This window comes from Rhinolophus hipposideros (genome assembly GCF_964194185.1).
Source record: "Rhinolophus hipposideros genome assembly, chromosome: 19".
Lineage (NCBI taxonomy): Eukaryota > Metazoa > Chordata > Mammalia > Chiroptera > Rhinolophidae > Rhinolophus > Rhinolophus hipposideros.
This window is the reverse complement of record NC_138065.1, coordinates 13,157,887-13,172,402: the sequence shown is the minus strand read 5'-3', so window position 1 is coordinate 13,172,402 and position 14,516 is coordinate 13,157,887. Positions and strand designations below refer to the sequence as shown.

Here is a 14,516-nt window from a genome sequence, read left to right as displayed (position 1 = left end):
ACAGAGGTGACGAGAGCTTTGAAGGTGATGTTTGAGTCCCCACACTCAGGGGGCCTACCCTCTGCTCTCCTCCTGCATTTCTCAATCACGTGAGCCGATGCTACCTGCAACCCCAAAGCACCCTGCCTAACTTATTCCTGTACCAGCTTGTGTAGCCTCTGACAGCATCTGAGCAAGTCATGGGGAAGGGACTACGTCCAGAGCAGAGTGAGAGCTGGGCAGTGCCATCAGGAGATGAGCTGCTGACCACGCTGGGATAGCAGGGCAGGAGAGCCTGTGGGAGCAGTGTCTGGGACAGCAGCGGCTCCACACCGCGTGGGCAGCTCTGTGCCTGGGAGGTTCTCCCCAAGGTCCTGCAGAGCCTTCCCAGGCTGCGAGGAGATGAGGCGAGCCCCCAGGAAAGCATGCTCCTGCCCACAGGTTCGCTGCCTGGATCCTCTGAAAGACAAAGCCCTCAAGCCCCGCTCTCCCTCCCCACCCTATTCCATCACATCCACGAGTGGAAACGGCACTAGACTAGTACGTAGGAGATTTGGGTCCCAGCATTGACTGGGTCACCGTTTCTGGGTGACCTTAGGTAAGTGGCTGTCCCGTAGTTTGTTCAGCTGCATGATTATTATGGGAATAATTATCAAGTCTCTTCTGCTAGTTATTCTGAGAGGCAGTGAGATAATGTAGGGGGGAAAGCTTTGGAAAATTGATGCAATGCCACACAAGGGTAAGGTATTATTATTAAACAATCCTGAGCTCTTATTCATTGCTCATAGCAATCCCTGACCTTTGAATGTGCTTCTTCTAAGGGAGACCAAAGCCAGTGCTTCTTCATGTTTAATGTGAAAAATGAATCACCTGTGAAATTGTTAAAACGCAGATTCTGAGTCAGTACGTCTGGGCTGGGCCTGGATTGTGCAGCTCCTTGCTCGTAGGTGATGCCAATCCCGCTGGTCTTGGGGACCACAGGAGAGTCGCAAGGACCTGAACTACCCCCTCACAGGAAAGGACAGTGACGTCTTCCTATAGTCGGCTGAGAGGAAACAGCTTAGAAAATACAGCAGGAGTATGAGTGTATTAAAACAGCTTGCAGTCAACGATGGCCTGTTGGTCACAAGAGATACATTTTGGTCTTTAGAAACAGGGAGCAAGAGGCTGCAGGGGGAGGGGGAGAGACATAGGAAGCCAGGAAGCCCTGGACAGATCATTTCCGGGACTTCTCTGCACAGCAGCCACCATTGGTCTTATCAAGAGAGTCTACGCTGCTAGCTCTTGACTCCGTACTTTTGAGGACTCTGTTGATTTCCCGTGGGATGTTTTGCTTCTCCTCATTCTCGGTCTCCCGATGGTAGAAGTAGTTAAAGTTGGAGACAATGACAGGCACAGGGAGGGCAATGGTGAGGACCCCCGCAATGGCACACAGAATGCCCACAATCTTCCCCCCTGCGGTGGTCGGGCACATGTCGCCGTAGCCCACCGTTGTCATGGTGACCACTGCCCACCAGAAGCCATCAGGGATGCTAGAGAAATGGGACTCGGGCTCGTCCACCTCGGCAAAGTAGACGGCGCTGGAGAAGAGGATGACGCCGACGAACAGAAAGAAGATGAGCAGGCCCAGCTCCTGCATGGACGCCTTCAGCGTCTGCCCCAGGATCTGCAGCCCCTTGGAATGGCGGGAGAGCTTGAAGATGCGGAAGACCCGCACCAGCCGGATGATCCTCAGGGTGGCCAGGGACATGTTCTGCTGGGCGCTTGGCTCTGTCTCCTGGACCAGCTCTGTGATGACGGTTGCAAAGTAGGGGATGATGGAGATGATGTCGATGATGTTCATGATGTTTCTGAAGAAGCCGGCCTTGCTGGGGCAGACCACGAACCGCAGCACCAGCTCGAAGGTGAACCACACGATGCAGGTGGACTCCACCATGAAGAAAGGGTCCGTGAACATGGTGTGGGTGAGGACGGTCTTGCTCGCATTGTGGCTGGGGTCTCTCATCACCTTTAGGTCTCTATCGTCCCGGAACTCAGGGAGTGTCTCCAGGCAGAAGATGGTGATGGAGATGATCACCACCAACACGGAGACCGTGGCCACGCCACGGGCAGCACTGGAGCTCTCGGGGTACTCGAAGAGGAGCCAGAACTGCCGGTGGAAGTCATTGGTGGGGAGCGGTGTCTCCGGGTCCTTGAGGAAGCCTTCATCCTCCCGGAACTGGTCCATGGCCTCGGCCCCTAGCTCATAGAAGGTGATCTCATCGGCAAAGATGTCAATGGGGACATTGGCCGGGCGCCGGATTTTCCCACCAGATTGGTAATAATATAGAATTCCATCAAAACTGGGCCGGTGCCTGTCGAAGAAATACTCGTTTCTCATGGAGTCGAAGAACTGCATCCTTTTCTCCCGGTCTCCCAGCAGGGTCTCTGGGAACTGACTGAGGGTTCTGAGCTGGGTCTCGAACCTCAGCCCAGCAATGTTGATGATGACACGCTGGTTTCCTTCACTCATGACCCCTGGCTCAGGCCCTGGGGAATGGATGAAGTCTCCTGGGAGCTTGGAGAAGGCCGTCTCGTGGTTGGTGCTGTCGCTGATGAGGACACTCCAGTTGGAGAAGGGGCTGCTCCCAGGCTGGCCGTTTCGGCTGCTTGGTTCGAAATCTGTGGCATACTCTTGCTGTTCCTGGATTTCGTCTGAGTTATCAAAACTGACCAGAGCGACCTCCATTTCTTTCCAGCCACACACATCCATTCTAGGGGAGTCAGGGAAGAAGCATGAAGACCTTCAGCCTTCCCTGCTTGCTGTGAGCTGAGGAGAAGAAGTTTGTTTATACGCATAAGGTACACCATTGGATAAAGAACTGATTTATGTTTAAGTTGAGAAAGGAAACTCATGGTTGTTTTGGGCAACATTGAGATCAACTTGCATCTCCCTGGGTCTTCACACACTAACTGGAGAAATGGCAAAGAAGGAGCCTGGCTGAGAGGGGAAAACTTCCTCCAGCCAAAAAAGGTCTCTGTACACGATGGCAGGTAGAGGCCGCAATGAAAGAGGAAGCTAACGTTTCTTAATAATGAAATATATACTTTTGTATTTGCGTGAAGTCCTCCAGTGTACCCAACACTTTTCCATACCCCATCTCCTCCTTAACTCCTTTATTTTTCTCTCACACTTGACAGCCAGTCCTTCACATATCCTTTTGGTTATATCTTCAAAATATGTCTAGGTTTCAACCATTTCTCATCACCTCTACCACTGCCTCTTGGACCAGGTGGTGGGGTGGATATGGATACGTGAATGCAATTGATTCTGTTGGGAAGGAAAAACGAGGATGGAGGCTGGGTGGGCACAAGTGTCTCTTCCAGCAGTAAGCTGTCTGTGCCTTAGCCCCTCCTTTCTAGGAACTCCTAGGCTTGTTTTGAGGGTACATTAAATGAGATAGCATATGGAACGTGCCTGGCAGAAAGATTATTAAATTATACCTATTGTTTGCCAATCTTCCCACATAACAGGAACTTTAGAAGCCAACAGACACTGGTACTTTTTTTTTTTTTTTTTGGTCTACGTCCAAGATGTTTATGGGGAATGATTTCATTAAAACAAATCATTTTAGGCAGTGGGAAGTAATTGTGTGTGTGTGTATGTGTGTGTGTGTGTGTGTGTGTGTGTGTGTGTGTGTATTGGGGGTAGGGTTAAGAGGAATGGGTTTGGATCTCCACAAACAGACTAAGAATCTTTCCTCAGAGTCATTCAAGCTTCGATTTCAACTCAAGAACACTGAAGCCAGGCAGGCTGGGGATGAGAGTGGGAGGAGGTCAAATCTGCAGTGGTCACAGCCTTGGGGGCAGTTTCACAGACAGATGACAAGGGTAGCCTGCAGGGGACAGTGCTGTAGTCTTTTCAAAGCGATTTCACATTCACATTCGCTTATCTCACGCAATATTAAATAATAATAATTGTGTGAGCCAAGATTGGAGCAGGTTTTGCCCAGGCTGCCCTCCTCTGTCTCACGTTGGCCCCTAGGAGGCGAGGGACACTCTGGGTAGGGTGGGACATTCCAGTGGGGGTGGAGCTGCGGGCTAAGGTATTGAGCTTCGTCACCCACCGCGCTGGGCAGGGTCCTGGAGAAGCTTGCGGAGTGTGGGGTCCTTGATGGCTTTCCCTGAGTCCTACATCTTTTCCTCTGCCCAGTATGCTAAGGCTTCGGTAACATTACCAGTACTCAAGGATGAACTCTTCTCCATAGTTGATCATCATATTCAAGAATCTTCTACAGGGTCCGATTCCACCCATAAGCTCTGTGCTTGCCTGGCACAGTGCCAAGACAGCACATTGGGTTAAAACAACCTCTTTTCCCTTCCAAACATACTTGTGTTTTACTTCCTCTAGGTCACTATTTATGCAGGTCCTGTCACCTGCACACCTACTTCTAACCTCACCTGGAGATGAAGCTTTCCCTAGGACACCCGGTAAAGGTGTTCCTGCCTTCCTTTGAAGCCCCTAGACAAGGTTTTGGCACAATGACATTTGATCCGTGTCTCAGCTCCCCAGAGCTTTGTCGTTTTTGTACATGGGGGCAGGCTGTCCACTCCTGGTCCCAGGGCATCTTACACCTGCCTCTCTCTGACCTTTACTCGCTCTGCTTCCCCCAAAGTAAGACAGACTTGGGTTTGAATCTCCTCTCTGTGCTCACTGGGTATGTGGCCTTGGACCAATCACCACCTCTGTGAACTTTCTCCCTCTTTAAATGGGTCTAATAGTACCTTCCCTCGGGGTTCTTGGTGGAAGAAGGAAATAATGTGTGTTGTGACTAGTGTGCCTGGCACACAGCAAGCATTCCAGATGGAGCTGCTATCATTTCCGTCTGTCCTAGGAGGCCTCCTCTGGCCGCCTGGTGTAATCCACAGTGACCCAACTGCCTGCCACGCTCTGCAGCATTTCATGTTTGCCGCACGTGGCTTTGTGGTGCTGGGGGGCTCATCCCCGTCTAGACAAGGCACTTCCTGCACACAGGGCCTTGTGGAGGCTCAGCCCTCTGCCTCTCCCAGAGCAGATGTCACTCAGAAGTCCGTGGGAGCGCCAGGCTGTGGGTCTGGCCTCTCAAGGTCAGAGAACTGCACTGAGCGTCAGTGTCCTGAGCCCTGGAGCGCCTCCTATGGCCTCTCTCATGCTCACCTTTGGTTGCTTCCCAACCCTGACACCTTGCGTGAGCTCGTAGCTATCTCTGAGTCAGAGGATGGCTGAAAGAAGTCATCCTACGGACAACTGTGTGCACTGCGACCCAGGCCTGGAGAGCCCCAGGGACAGGGACACACAGCTGCACGGAGGGGGAGCTCAGATGTCACAGGGCTGGCAGCAGGTGGGAGAAAGAGAAGGTGGGCAGATGGGGCTGGCATAGGGTGGGTTCCCACTGCCCACTGTTGAGTGAAGAAGAGGACCATGGCTGAAAGGCCAAACTTGGCCGCATAGGGCTGGACAGAAGAGGGCTCTTTGGTTCTATTGGATCCAATGCCTGACCCACTCTGCATAGATGTCCCCACAGTGCCCCTTCCTTCCATCTGGGGGGCCACCTCTCATCCACACTGTTCTTCACTCAGCCAGGCCTCAAGTCTCACGGACTCACCCTCCATGGTAGCTCTCTCGCCCACCTCTTCCGGGTCTCAGCCGGGCCCTCGGTCCAAGCCCCATCTCTTCCCTCATCCTGAATTACTGGCCCAGCCTCAGGGGCCCAAAGGATATAGATTCTGTTCCTCTGTGTCTTCCCAGTGGTTGGGATGTTGTTACCCCACCCTTCAGGGGCCTCAGTTTCCCTGACTGGGGAATAGTAAGATGCAGTCTTAGGCAAGACTTGCTGGCTCAGCTGCCTGCCCTAGCTCCTTCATGGTGGGGAGGTGACCACAAGTACCCAGCTCTCTCAGCCTTCCTGGGCAGAAGACAAGCGTGGACATGGCAGCCTTGGAGGCATCAGACAGGAAGCGCTCAAAGCCCAGAGCAGCATTCTGCCAGGAGGCCTGAACTTGATGAGGAAGTGAAGGCAGCCAGCCCGCTGGGGTGGGGTCTGCAGAAATCAGCCCTCAGTGAATTTGCAGCAGACTCTCCATCCTAGTTAAGAGCTCCGGCTCTGGGGCCGATGGGAGTGCCTGGACACTTAGTGTCTGTGTGACCCAGAATAAATGGCCTTACTAGTCCCTGCCTCATACGTGTGTAGTGAGGAAGTGACACCACGAAGAAAGTACACAGCAGGTGTTAGGTGCTCAGGAAATGCTGGTAGCTTGTAGCAGCGGGGCCACGGGTCAGCAATTGGGGTGGGATGGCCATTTCTTCATTCCCTCCCCCGGCACTGGTAAATTGTGAGTGTCACATCCATGCTAGTACAGCAGGCTGGCCCTCTCAGAGGCTGCTCCTGCTTAGGCTAAGCCTGCTTGGATGCCTGGGGACAGATGTCCCTGGGGCCATTGGAGGCCAGGGACAACTTGTATTGCCTGTACTCTAAGCACCTCTGCCTGTGGCGAAGTTGCTTCCTCCTGTTCACTCCAGTCTCTTATACTCAGGTTGGCCAAGCATTTCCACACAGGATTTGAGCCTCACAATGGCCGCTAAGGTAGCTAGGGGTCATTACCTGCTAGGGGTCATTCCTCATTTAACACACGAGGAAACGCAGGTAGAAAGGTACATGCCTGTTCAAAGGTCCTTCAATCACTCAGTTATGAAGTTGTGAATCAAACCCAAGCTTTCTCGTTTCGAAACCAACATTCTTCCCGGCATGCTTTCGTCCCACAATCGAAGATTCACCACTGTGTGTGACCTATTCTCATTCATCCGGGGACTGTGCCCACGACACGTACACACATGGCCACACATACACAGTCACACACACACACACACACGACACTATACACAGACCCCCCCACACACACATTAACATGATGACGTGTGCCTTTTCATACAAATAGTCACAGACACAGACTTGCTGCACATAAATTACCGGAATACCCAACACATAGATGGACATGTACTCGTGTGCAAATATGTGGAGACACACAAGTGGGCTGCCGTGCATAAACTTGCAGCTCCAGCAACTGCCCACGTTCACAGATGATTCTGGTGTGCCCTGACTGCCTCCCCCCCACCCCCCATCTTGTCTGTCTGCCTCTTGGAACAGGAGAATGTTCTGTTACTTGGAGCAATTGAAAGAAGACAAGGAGGGTTGGCAGGGGCTCTGGAAGCCCGTCACATGGTTCTCTTCCTCGTTAGAGTGAGGTGGGCACCGCGGGGGCAGTCTGTCTCTCTCTTTGCATGGACTGCTCAAGGACAGAGCTGTTGTCCTGAAGAGACAGAATGATATGGGCAACAGCTTTCCTTTATAACCTGAGCAGCATCAGCAGCAGTGATGGTGAAAAAAATGATCACAGGATAATTCCTTCCAGCAGGAAGATCAGGGCTTACAATTTAACCATAATAATTAACCATGGAGGTGGGAACAGCTCCCTCCCAGCACTGGGGAAATGCTTTTGCCCTGGAAGTCAGCTGGGACACAGGACTTGTGGGCCTGTTCCTGGGCTTCTAGATTTTGAGCACCGTCAGGGTCTCATATTGCCACCTGTTTGCCTTGTTACAGTGGTTACAAGCATGGATTCTGGAGCCGGCAGGCCTAGGTTTCCGACTAGCTCTGTGCAAGCCATTTAATCTCTGTACCTCAGTTTCTTTACCTGTAAAATGGGGAGACTATTTATATCTTAGGGATGTCGAGATAGTTAAGGAGTGAATGTTTGTAAAACCCTTAGGACAGCACCAGACACCTGGGGAGTGCTACATAAAGGTGGGCTACAATCTGTTTAGGAGCCCAGGTCTGGCTGCCCCAGGAATAGCTGCCTTGCTGGCCTGAGTTTGAGAGCATAACTGGGACCTTCCTTTGGTGCCCCTGTGATTGTCTGAGCTCACATTGTCCTCTCTGTCCTGCTTCTCTGTCTGTGCCTCAGTCTGGTTCTCTGTTCAGGGAAAGGCATCCTTCTGCCCAACCTTCACAAGCCAAGAGTTTCCCAATCCCGTGGGACTTGGCTCCATGAGGTCCCATCTCCCTGCCCCTGCGCTCCCATCTTCTTCCAGTGCCAGCCGGTTCAGACCTCACCTCTTGCCTGGATTGCTGCCATGGCCTCCCCATGTGGTTACCAGGCACTCCTGCCCACAGCAAGGTGGTTTCGGGACCCCTGCATAAAGCTCCAGCGATTCCTCCACACCCAGATCAAAGCCTGGCACTGGGTGTGCCCTTTTCGTCCCATGCTGTGGTGGGACCCCAACCTCATCTAGTCTCTGTGGCCAATTCTGGGGTATCTGTCCAGAATTGCCCACATGTGATACCCTCCAGGGGACTGGGGGAGAAGAACCAGCACGGCCGTGCTCCACGTGGCCATCACCTACCACGTTCCCCTCATCGTCCTTTCCCGTACAGGCAGACCAGGGCTGGAGAAGCAGGTCCTGTGCCTCAGTGTCAACATTGAACAAAAGAGTGCCAAATGCCAGCCTCTCTTCTATTGGCACTTATGTGGGGACATCAAGCAGTGGGGCTCTGGGCCTCCTTTAATCCCAAGAAGACTCCAGAATTTCTGGACCAGAAATGGGCATAGTGGGTGGGGATTTGGGGACAGATATGCTTTCTTCTGGTGTAAAGACAAGGCCCAGGCTCAGGTGGGGCATTGAGACGAGTGTTTTAGAAGTCTGTGAGCTGCAGGAGCTACATGAGCAAGGAATGTGGCCATAAGAATAGCGTGTCTCCCTGACAGCATGCTGCCAACCGAGTTAATCTGGGCAGCTCATGCTTATTGCCATGCCCAGAAGGCGGGAGCAGAGCTTCAGCCAGGAGATTAGATGATGGCTTCTGTGGCATTTTGTCGGGTGCCTTAGGCAGCTTTCACTGCCCATCCCAACCCACACAGGCAGAAGCCTGCAACCTCACCATGGTGCTTCATTTCATTAGCTCGTGCCTTTGTGTACCCATCAATGAATTCTTTAACAAATATTTACAGAGGTTCTTCTAGGAGCAAGGCAACATATTAGGGACTGTGGTGATACAAAGATCTAAATCTCCTCAGAGTGATTTAGGAACTCGAGGAGAAAGATGGTTGGGGCCCTTCAATATGGTGGTTAAAATCCAGCTGCAGAGATTGAAGTGTGGGTCAAAGAGAAAATGTGGGCAAGAACTCACCAGCAGGAGCAGTGGAGGAGAAGGTGTTCTGGTTCGGCTTGTGTGGGCCTCGGTGTTCTGGCTGGGCCGGCTCCCCACAGCCCATGTGCTGGTCTCAGGGCAGACAGGAGGACTGGCAGGAAGGAGCATACCAGCTGATGCCTGGGATTCAGAAATCCTATCCTTCTGTGAAACAGGATCAGCCTTCTGAAGGAAGCCCGAGAGAGAGGATCCAGTGAGGGTGTGTGGGCAGGTATAGGTGCAGGTGCAGGGGAACACGAGCAGAGTGAAGTCAGCAGAGGACAACCCTCTTCCTTCATGGCTGAAAGTACACACATCAGATACTGACCCAGATGCTGAATTAGCTGCTGACCTAGGAGACAGTTCCTAAAAGCTGGCGATCGCATGTAGGCACTGAAGGTGGTGGTGGTGGGCTCGTGTCTCCCATCATTACCCCCAGTTTTTAGGAGACCTTTCCCATAAGTAGGTGATCAAGTCCGGCCTGGTTTTGTTGGGCTGCTCAGTGACTGACCCCTGGCATTGAGGTTCTTAGAACGTGGCCCTCGCCTCTGTCTGGGCCCTCCCCACCACCTGCCTGTGTGAAGGGCCAGGGTAGGGGTACAGCTGAGGGCTTGCTTCAGTCTCATTGGACCTGTGGGGACAGAAGCTTGGCGTGACCCGCTGGGGACAGGGCCCTTTCTCCAACTCTATCCAGACCCCCTTCAGGCTCCCTGGGAAGTCCATGGCTTTGGAGAGCAAGTGTCAGGGAGGACTCCCTCCAAAGAGAGAGGACCCCTCGTTCCCACAGGGGCCTCCCCGTACTCTCTGCACTCACCATCCTGAGGGGCTCTATTTGGAGAGGCAGAGAGTTGGAATAAAACTACATTGGTGTTAGACTTGGTGTTGTTTTACATCATTTACTAGCTGGTCACCTTGAGCATATCCCTTAATTTCTTTGAGGAAACACAGCACTGTGGTTCAGCACAAGCTCTGGAGCCAATTGCCTGGGTCCAAATCCAGGCTCAGCTCTATGCTGTGTGACCTTGGGCAAGTTACCTAACCTCTCTGAGTCTCTATTTCCTCATCTATAACCTGGGGATGAGAATAATAGTACACCCTTCACGGGGTTGCTGTGAGGTTTAGCGGAATTAGTACCTATGTATAAAACATTTAGAATAATGTCTGGCATGGGGAAATGGCTGCTGGAAATTAGGGCTTTTACTTTCTGGGGTCTATGGATGCACAATGCCTTTACTCCACAAAGGCCTCTACTGGTGGGTATTTTGGTCCATCCTGGAAAAATAATTTTTTTTGCTGTTTCTCATGGAGACCTGGCGAGGCAGCCTGGAGGCATGATGGGGCGATGAGGGTCACAGCTAAAGAACACTATGCCGGGGAGGCTGGTTGCTCGGTGGTTAGAGCGCAGTGCTCATAACACCAAGGTCTCTGGTTCGATTCCCACATGGGCCAGTGAGCTGCACCCTCCACAACTAGATTGAAAACAACGACTTGACATGGAGCTAATGGGTCCTGGAAAAACACACTGTTCCCCAATATTCCCCAATAAAAACTTAAAAAAAAAAAGAAAGAATACAATGCCGTGAGTGCTGGCTGAGAAGCAGGGTTTTCTATGGGTAGAAAAAAATGGCTCTCCTGATTGCTATAAAACTATTCAAAACATTCACCTTTCTCATTTCTTTTCTCTTTGTGACACTGCATCTCTTATCTACTCCCATCGGCACAGGAACCTGCCCTCCCTTTCTGGTCAAAAGAGTAAATTGAGACAAAAATGGAAATGTATTTGGTCTGTGCAAAAGTCACGGTGGGGAAAAAGTGCAGGAAACGGAGTTGGAGGCTGGTCACGCAAAATCACTGGATCACGAGAACTTTTACAGCAGCTGCCATTTCTAAGTGCTCACACGGTGCCAGGCCCAGGGCTCAGTGCTTTAGGAATGCATGCTATCTCCTTCGATCCTCTCAGCAATGGTAGCAGGGACTGGTATTATCTCAAGTTGGGGGAAATGGAGCCACAGGGAGGTTTGCTTGCTTAAGTTCACGTACCTCCTGACACGGCAGAGCCGAAATGTGAATCTAGACCTGAGACTTCACCTCTGTGCTTGAAGCGCTACAACGTGCAGGCAGCAGGTGGGCGAGAGGCGTGTGGGTGTGTGTGGGACTCACCCTGCCTGAGGAAGTCAGTGAGGGCTGGCGTAGAGTTTGCACTAAGGGAAAAGTGCTCCAGGTCGAGAAAAAAAAGACATGTGGGTGATGAAGGCATTCCATCAAATGAGGACCTTTCAGTGAGCCGGCGTGAAGGCCCAGAAGAGTGATTCTCTGAAGACTGGAGTGTGTGTGCTGAGGAAGAGAGGAGTCTGAGTTAGGTAGTGTCTACACAAGCCACGCAGGCTGTCAAGTGAGGATGTGGACTGTTCGCCAGCGGGGGAGCCTGCCGGTCATTTTCTCATGTCACTAGGTAACAGGAAAGGAGCTGAGGTCCACGACACAGGGCATCTAAGACAGGGCGAGCCCTCCCCCCTCCTCCCCTCCCCCTTCCTTTCTCCTCATCCTCCTCCCTTTAGCCCCCTCCTCCTCATTATCACCGCAACCCTTTCTTTCTTCAAAGGAAACTGCAGGAAAGTCTAATAGTAAAACAGACAAAGAAGCCGCTATGCTTGAGTTAGGAATGGGTGGGCGTCCTGAGCCTGTCTGCTGGGCCCCTGAATTCCCTGCTCCTTGGAACCTCTCCAGCTCCTTGGAGCACAGTCTGACACCCACTGGCTAAAGTCCTACTGTTTCCCGTGCTTCCCCTTGAAGTCTGACCTCCCAGACGCCCTGGACCCCACCTGCACATGTCCTCTGGCCCCCTTCTCCCCAGCGTGCAGGCCCAGTGATGCAGGCCCATTGGGTCCTTGCCCAAGAACCTGATCTCCTTGCTCTCCACTCTGACCTCTGGCTCTGTTACCACCACCAGCTGGAAGCAGGCCCAGCGGCCCAGGGCCTCGTCTGACCAACTGGACACCAAGCCATGAAAAACAAACTCCCCTATCAGATTCTGGGGCCTCTCAGGCTTCGGTCTGGGCTTGCCCTCTGACCTAAACGCCTGCGCTCCAGTTTCTGGGGCAAAAGGATGAGCATGGCTGGTTCATCTCTGGGGAGCCTTCATCACCCCAGCTGTATACACTGGGACTAGACTTGGGAGAGAGAGAGAGAGAGAGAGAGAGAGAGAGAGAGAGAGAGAGAGAGAGAGAGAGAGAGAGAGAAAGGCAGCTAGAGGCAGGAGGAGAGTGGAACAAAGTGTCGAAGTGAATAGGAAGCTGTTTCCGCAGGTCAGTGAACAAACTACCATCAGGTCTGAATGGCTCTGGCTCATTTCCACAGCGTGGACCTGCTCTATCTCTCAGCTGTGCAAGCAGGTTCTCTTCATACAAACCCCTCAGGTGTGCCTGGTGCTGTGGAGACAGAGCTGTAGTGAGGGGAGGGGGCAAAAAGGTGGGACTGTGACTGTAAAATGGAAATATCGGGAGCCACCTCACAGCATGCTGAGAGGATTGGATGACTCCTGCACATACAGCAAGCCCCTAGCTCTGAGCCTGCTGCCTGGGAAAACAATAGCAGTATTTGAAAGGGAGCACAGAGGAGGGAACACTTAGGTAGGGGTGGAGGAGGGAGATGAGAAAAGGGAGGAAGGGAAGATCTGATCTCTCAGGAGCAGCCTGAGCTGCTGACTTTTGTAGGATAAACGGGATGTCCCAAAGCAGAGAAGAGGTTTTGCTTGTGGAGTGGAAGAAAGGACACAGAGAAGGGCATTCTAGGCATATGCAAAAGAGAACGTGCAAAGGAAGGCTGAATACCTGTGATAGCCTACTTTACCTGGGAAACTCCAAGCTCAGGAATGTCCAGCCGACCTGAGGTCAGCGCCCGGCCAGGCAGCGCTGTATAGTGGAGAACTGCTCTGGCCTCAGACCTGGGTTCTAATTGTAGCGATACGGTCTGGGGGCCATTTCGGAACCTTTCTGCGTCTCAGTTCCTCAGCTGTAAAGGGGAGTTTATTGTTTACCTTGATTCATTGTTGTGATGCAAGGACGAAATAAAACAATGCAGTCCCAGGCCATGCACGGCCTGGGGGACCTTGCTCCTGCCTCTTCCGTGAGGCCCAGAACCTGAGATCAGAATTCTGGGATCAGGAGGTGTCAGAAGTGCTTTGCTGCAGCCCCTTAGGGCAGGGAGCCCTTCTCCAGCTGCACTGCCAGGTGGTATCCAGGTTCTGCCTGACACCTTTGGGCTTGGGCGGACGTCACTGTCTACTACATTGCTGACTGTAGCCATTTATGGCATCTCACTCTGACGGCGTCCTAGGGGACAGAAAAAGGGGAAGAGAGCGATTAGGAATCGTGACCACTGCTTCATAGATGCAGACACTTAGAAGGAAGCCTTGAAAGTCACTGATCCTCACTTCTTAGTTACACAGACGCACACCAAGGTCCCCCAGTGAGTTATGGCAGGTCCCCAGATTGCCCTGGGAAGGGCTGTTCTACAGCAGCCTTTGGCTGAGCTGGCTCCAGCCTAGTGGCATCACAGAGAGCTGACCACGCCCTGCAGGCTGTGCCCTGGGAGCTAAGGGCAGGCTGGGAAGGGTCTTGCACTGAGTGTCATTCACATCACCATAGCACAGTTACTGCCCTGCAACCCTGGATGGACCAGGCAGGGCTGAGTGCTGTGACTGGGCATTTGTCCCTGCTCGGTCAGGGACAGGACACTGGGGCCAAAGGGGCACACTGGGGCAGGCTGGTGGGACTAAACCCACCAACTGGGGTGGGACAGGTTGGCAGCAGTTTTAGGAAGGATGTCATGCTGAGAATTCCGAGGGTCATGCAACACTGTTAAGAAGTCAGTGTTGGAGGCTGGGCACAGGTGGTTAGGTGTCTCCACAATATACAGCTCAGAGTCACCATGGAATCCTGGCACAGATGGAGCCACTAGGCAGGAGTCAGCATTGCGGTATCTCTCATTCCTGATCCTGGGTGGGCAAGAACTGGCAAGAGCAAGGCAGACCCCTAAGCTGGAGGAAGTGGCCACTGGCTAAGTTCGTGGACATGGACTAAGGCCCTGGGAATCAGGCAAGTGTTAACTTGTGGCCTGGCTGGGGGCTGCTAGTAGGGTCAGGTGGCTTAGCTGTGGAGACCGAGGCTGTAGAAACTGGGAACTATGCAGACCACGGACAGGCTGGGTCAGGAAGGGCAACGCCTCCAGATAACGGCTCACGATGGTGTCAGATTAGAGGTATGACTGGACATCTGAAGGACACCCTGCAGCAGCTCTGCTGCTAAGGGTGACCTGGCGCAATTCCTTTAGCCT

General features: G+C 52.6%; 1 protein-coding gene across 1 annotated transcript; it reads right to left on the bottom strand.

Annotated features, from left to right (window-relative positions):
• Nucleotides 1–1,195: 1,195 nt before the first annotated feature.
• Nucleotides 1,196–2,731, bottom strand: KCNA10 (potassium voltage-gated channel subfamily A member 10; the record flags this gene model as incomplete). Its single annotated transcript, XM_081025689.1, has 1 exon — nt 1,196–2,731. One exon carries the CDS (start codon nt 2,729–2,731, stop codon nt 1,196–1,198), a length of 1,536 nt encoding a protein of 511 aa, XP_080881815.1.
• Between the last annotated feature and the right edge of the window lie 11,785 nt (nt 2,732–14,516).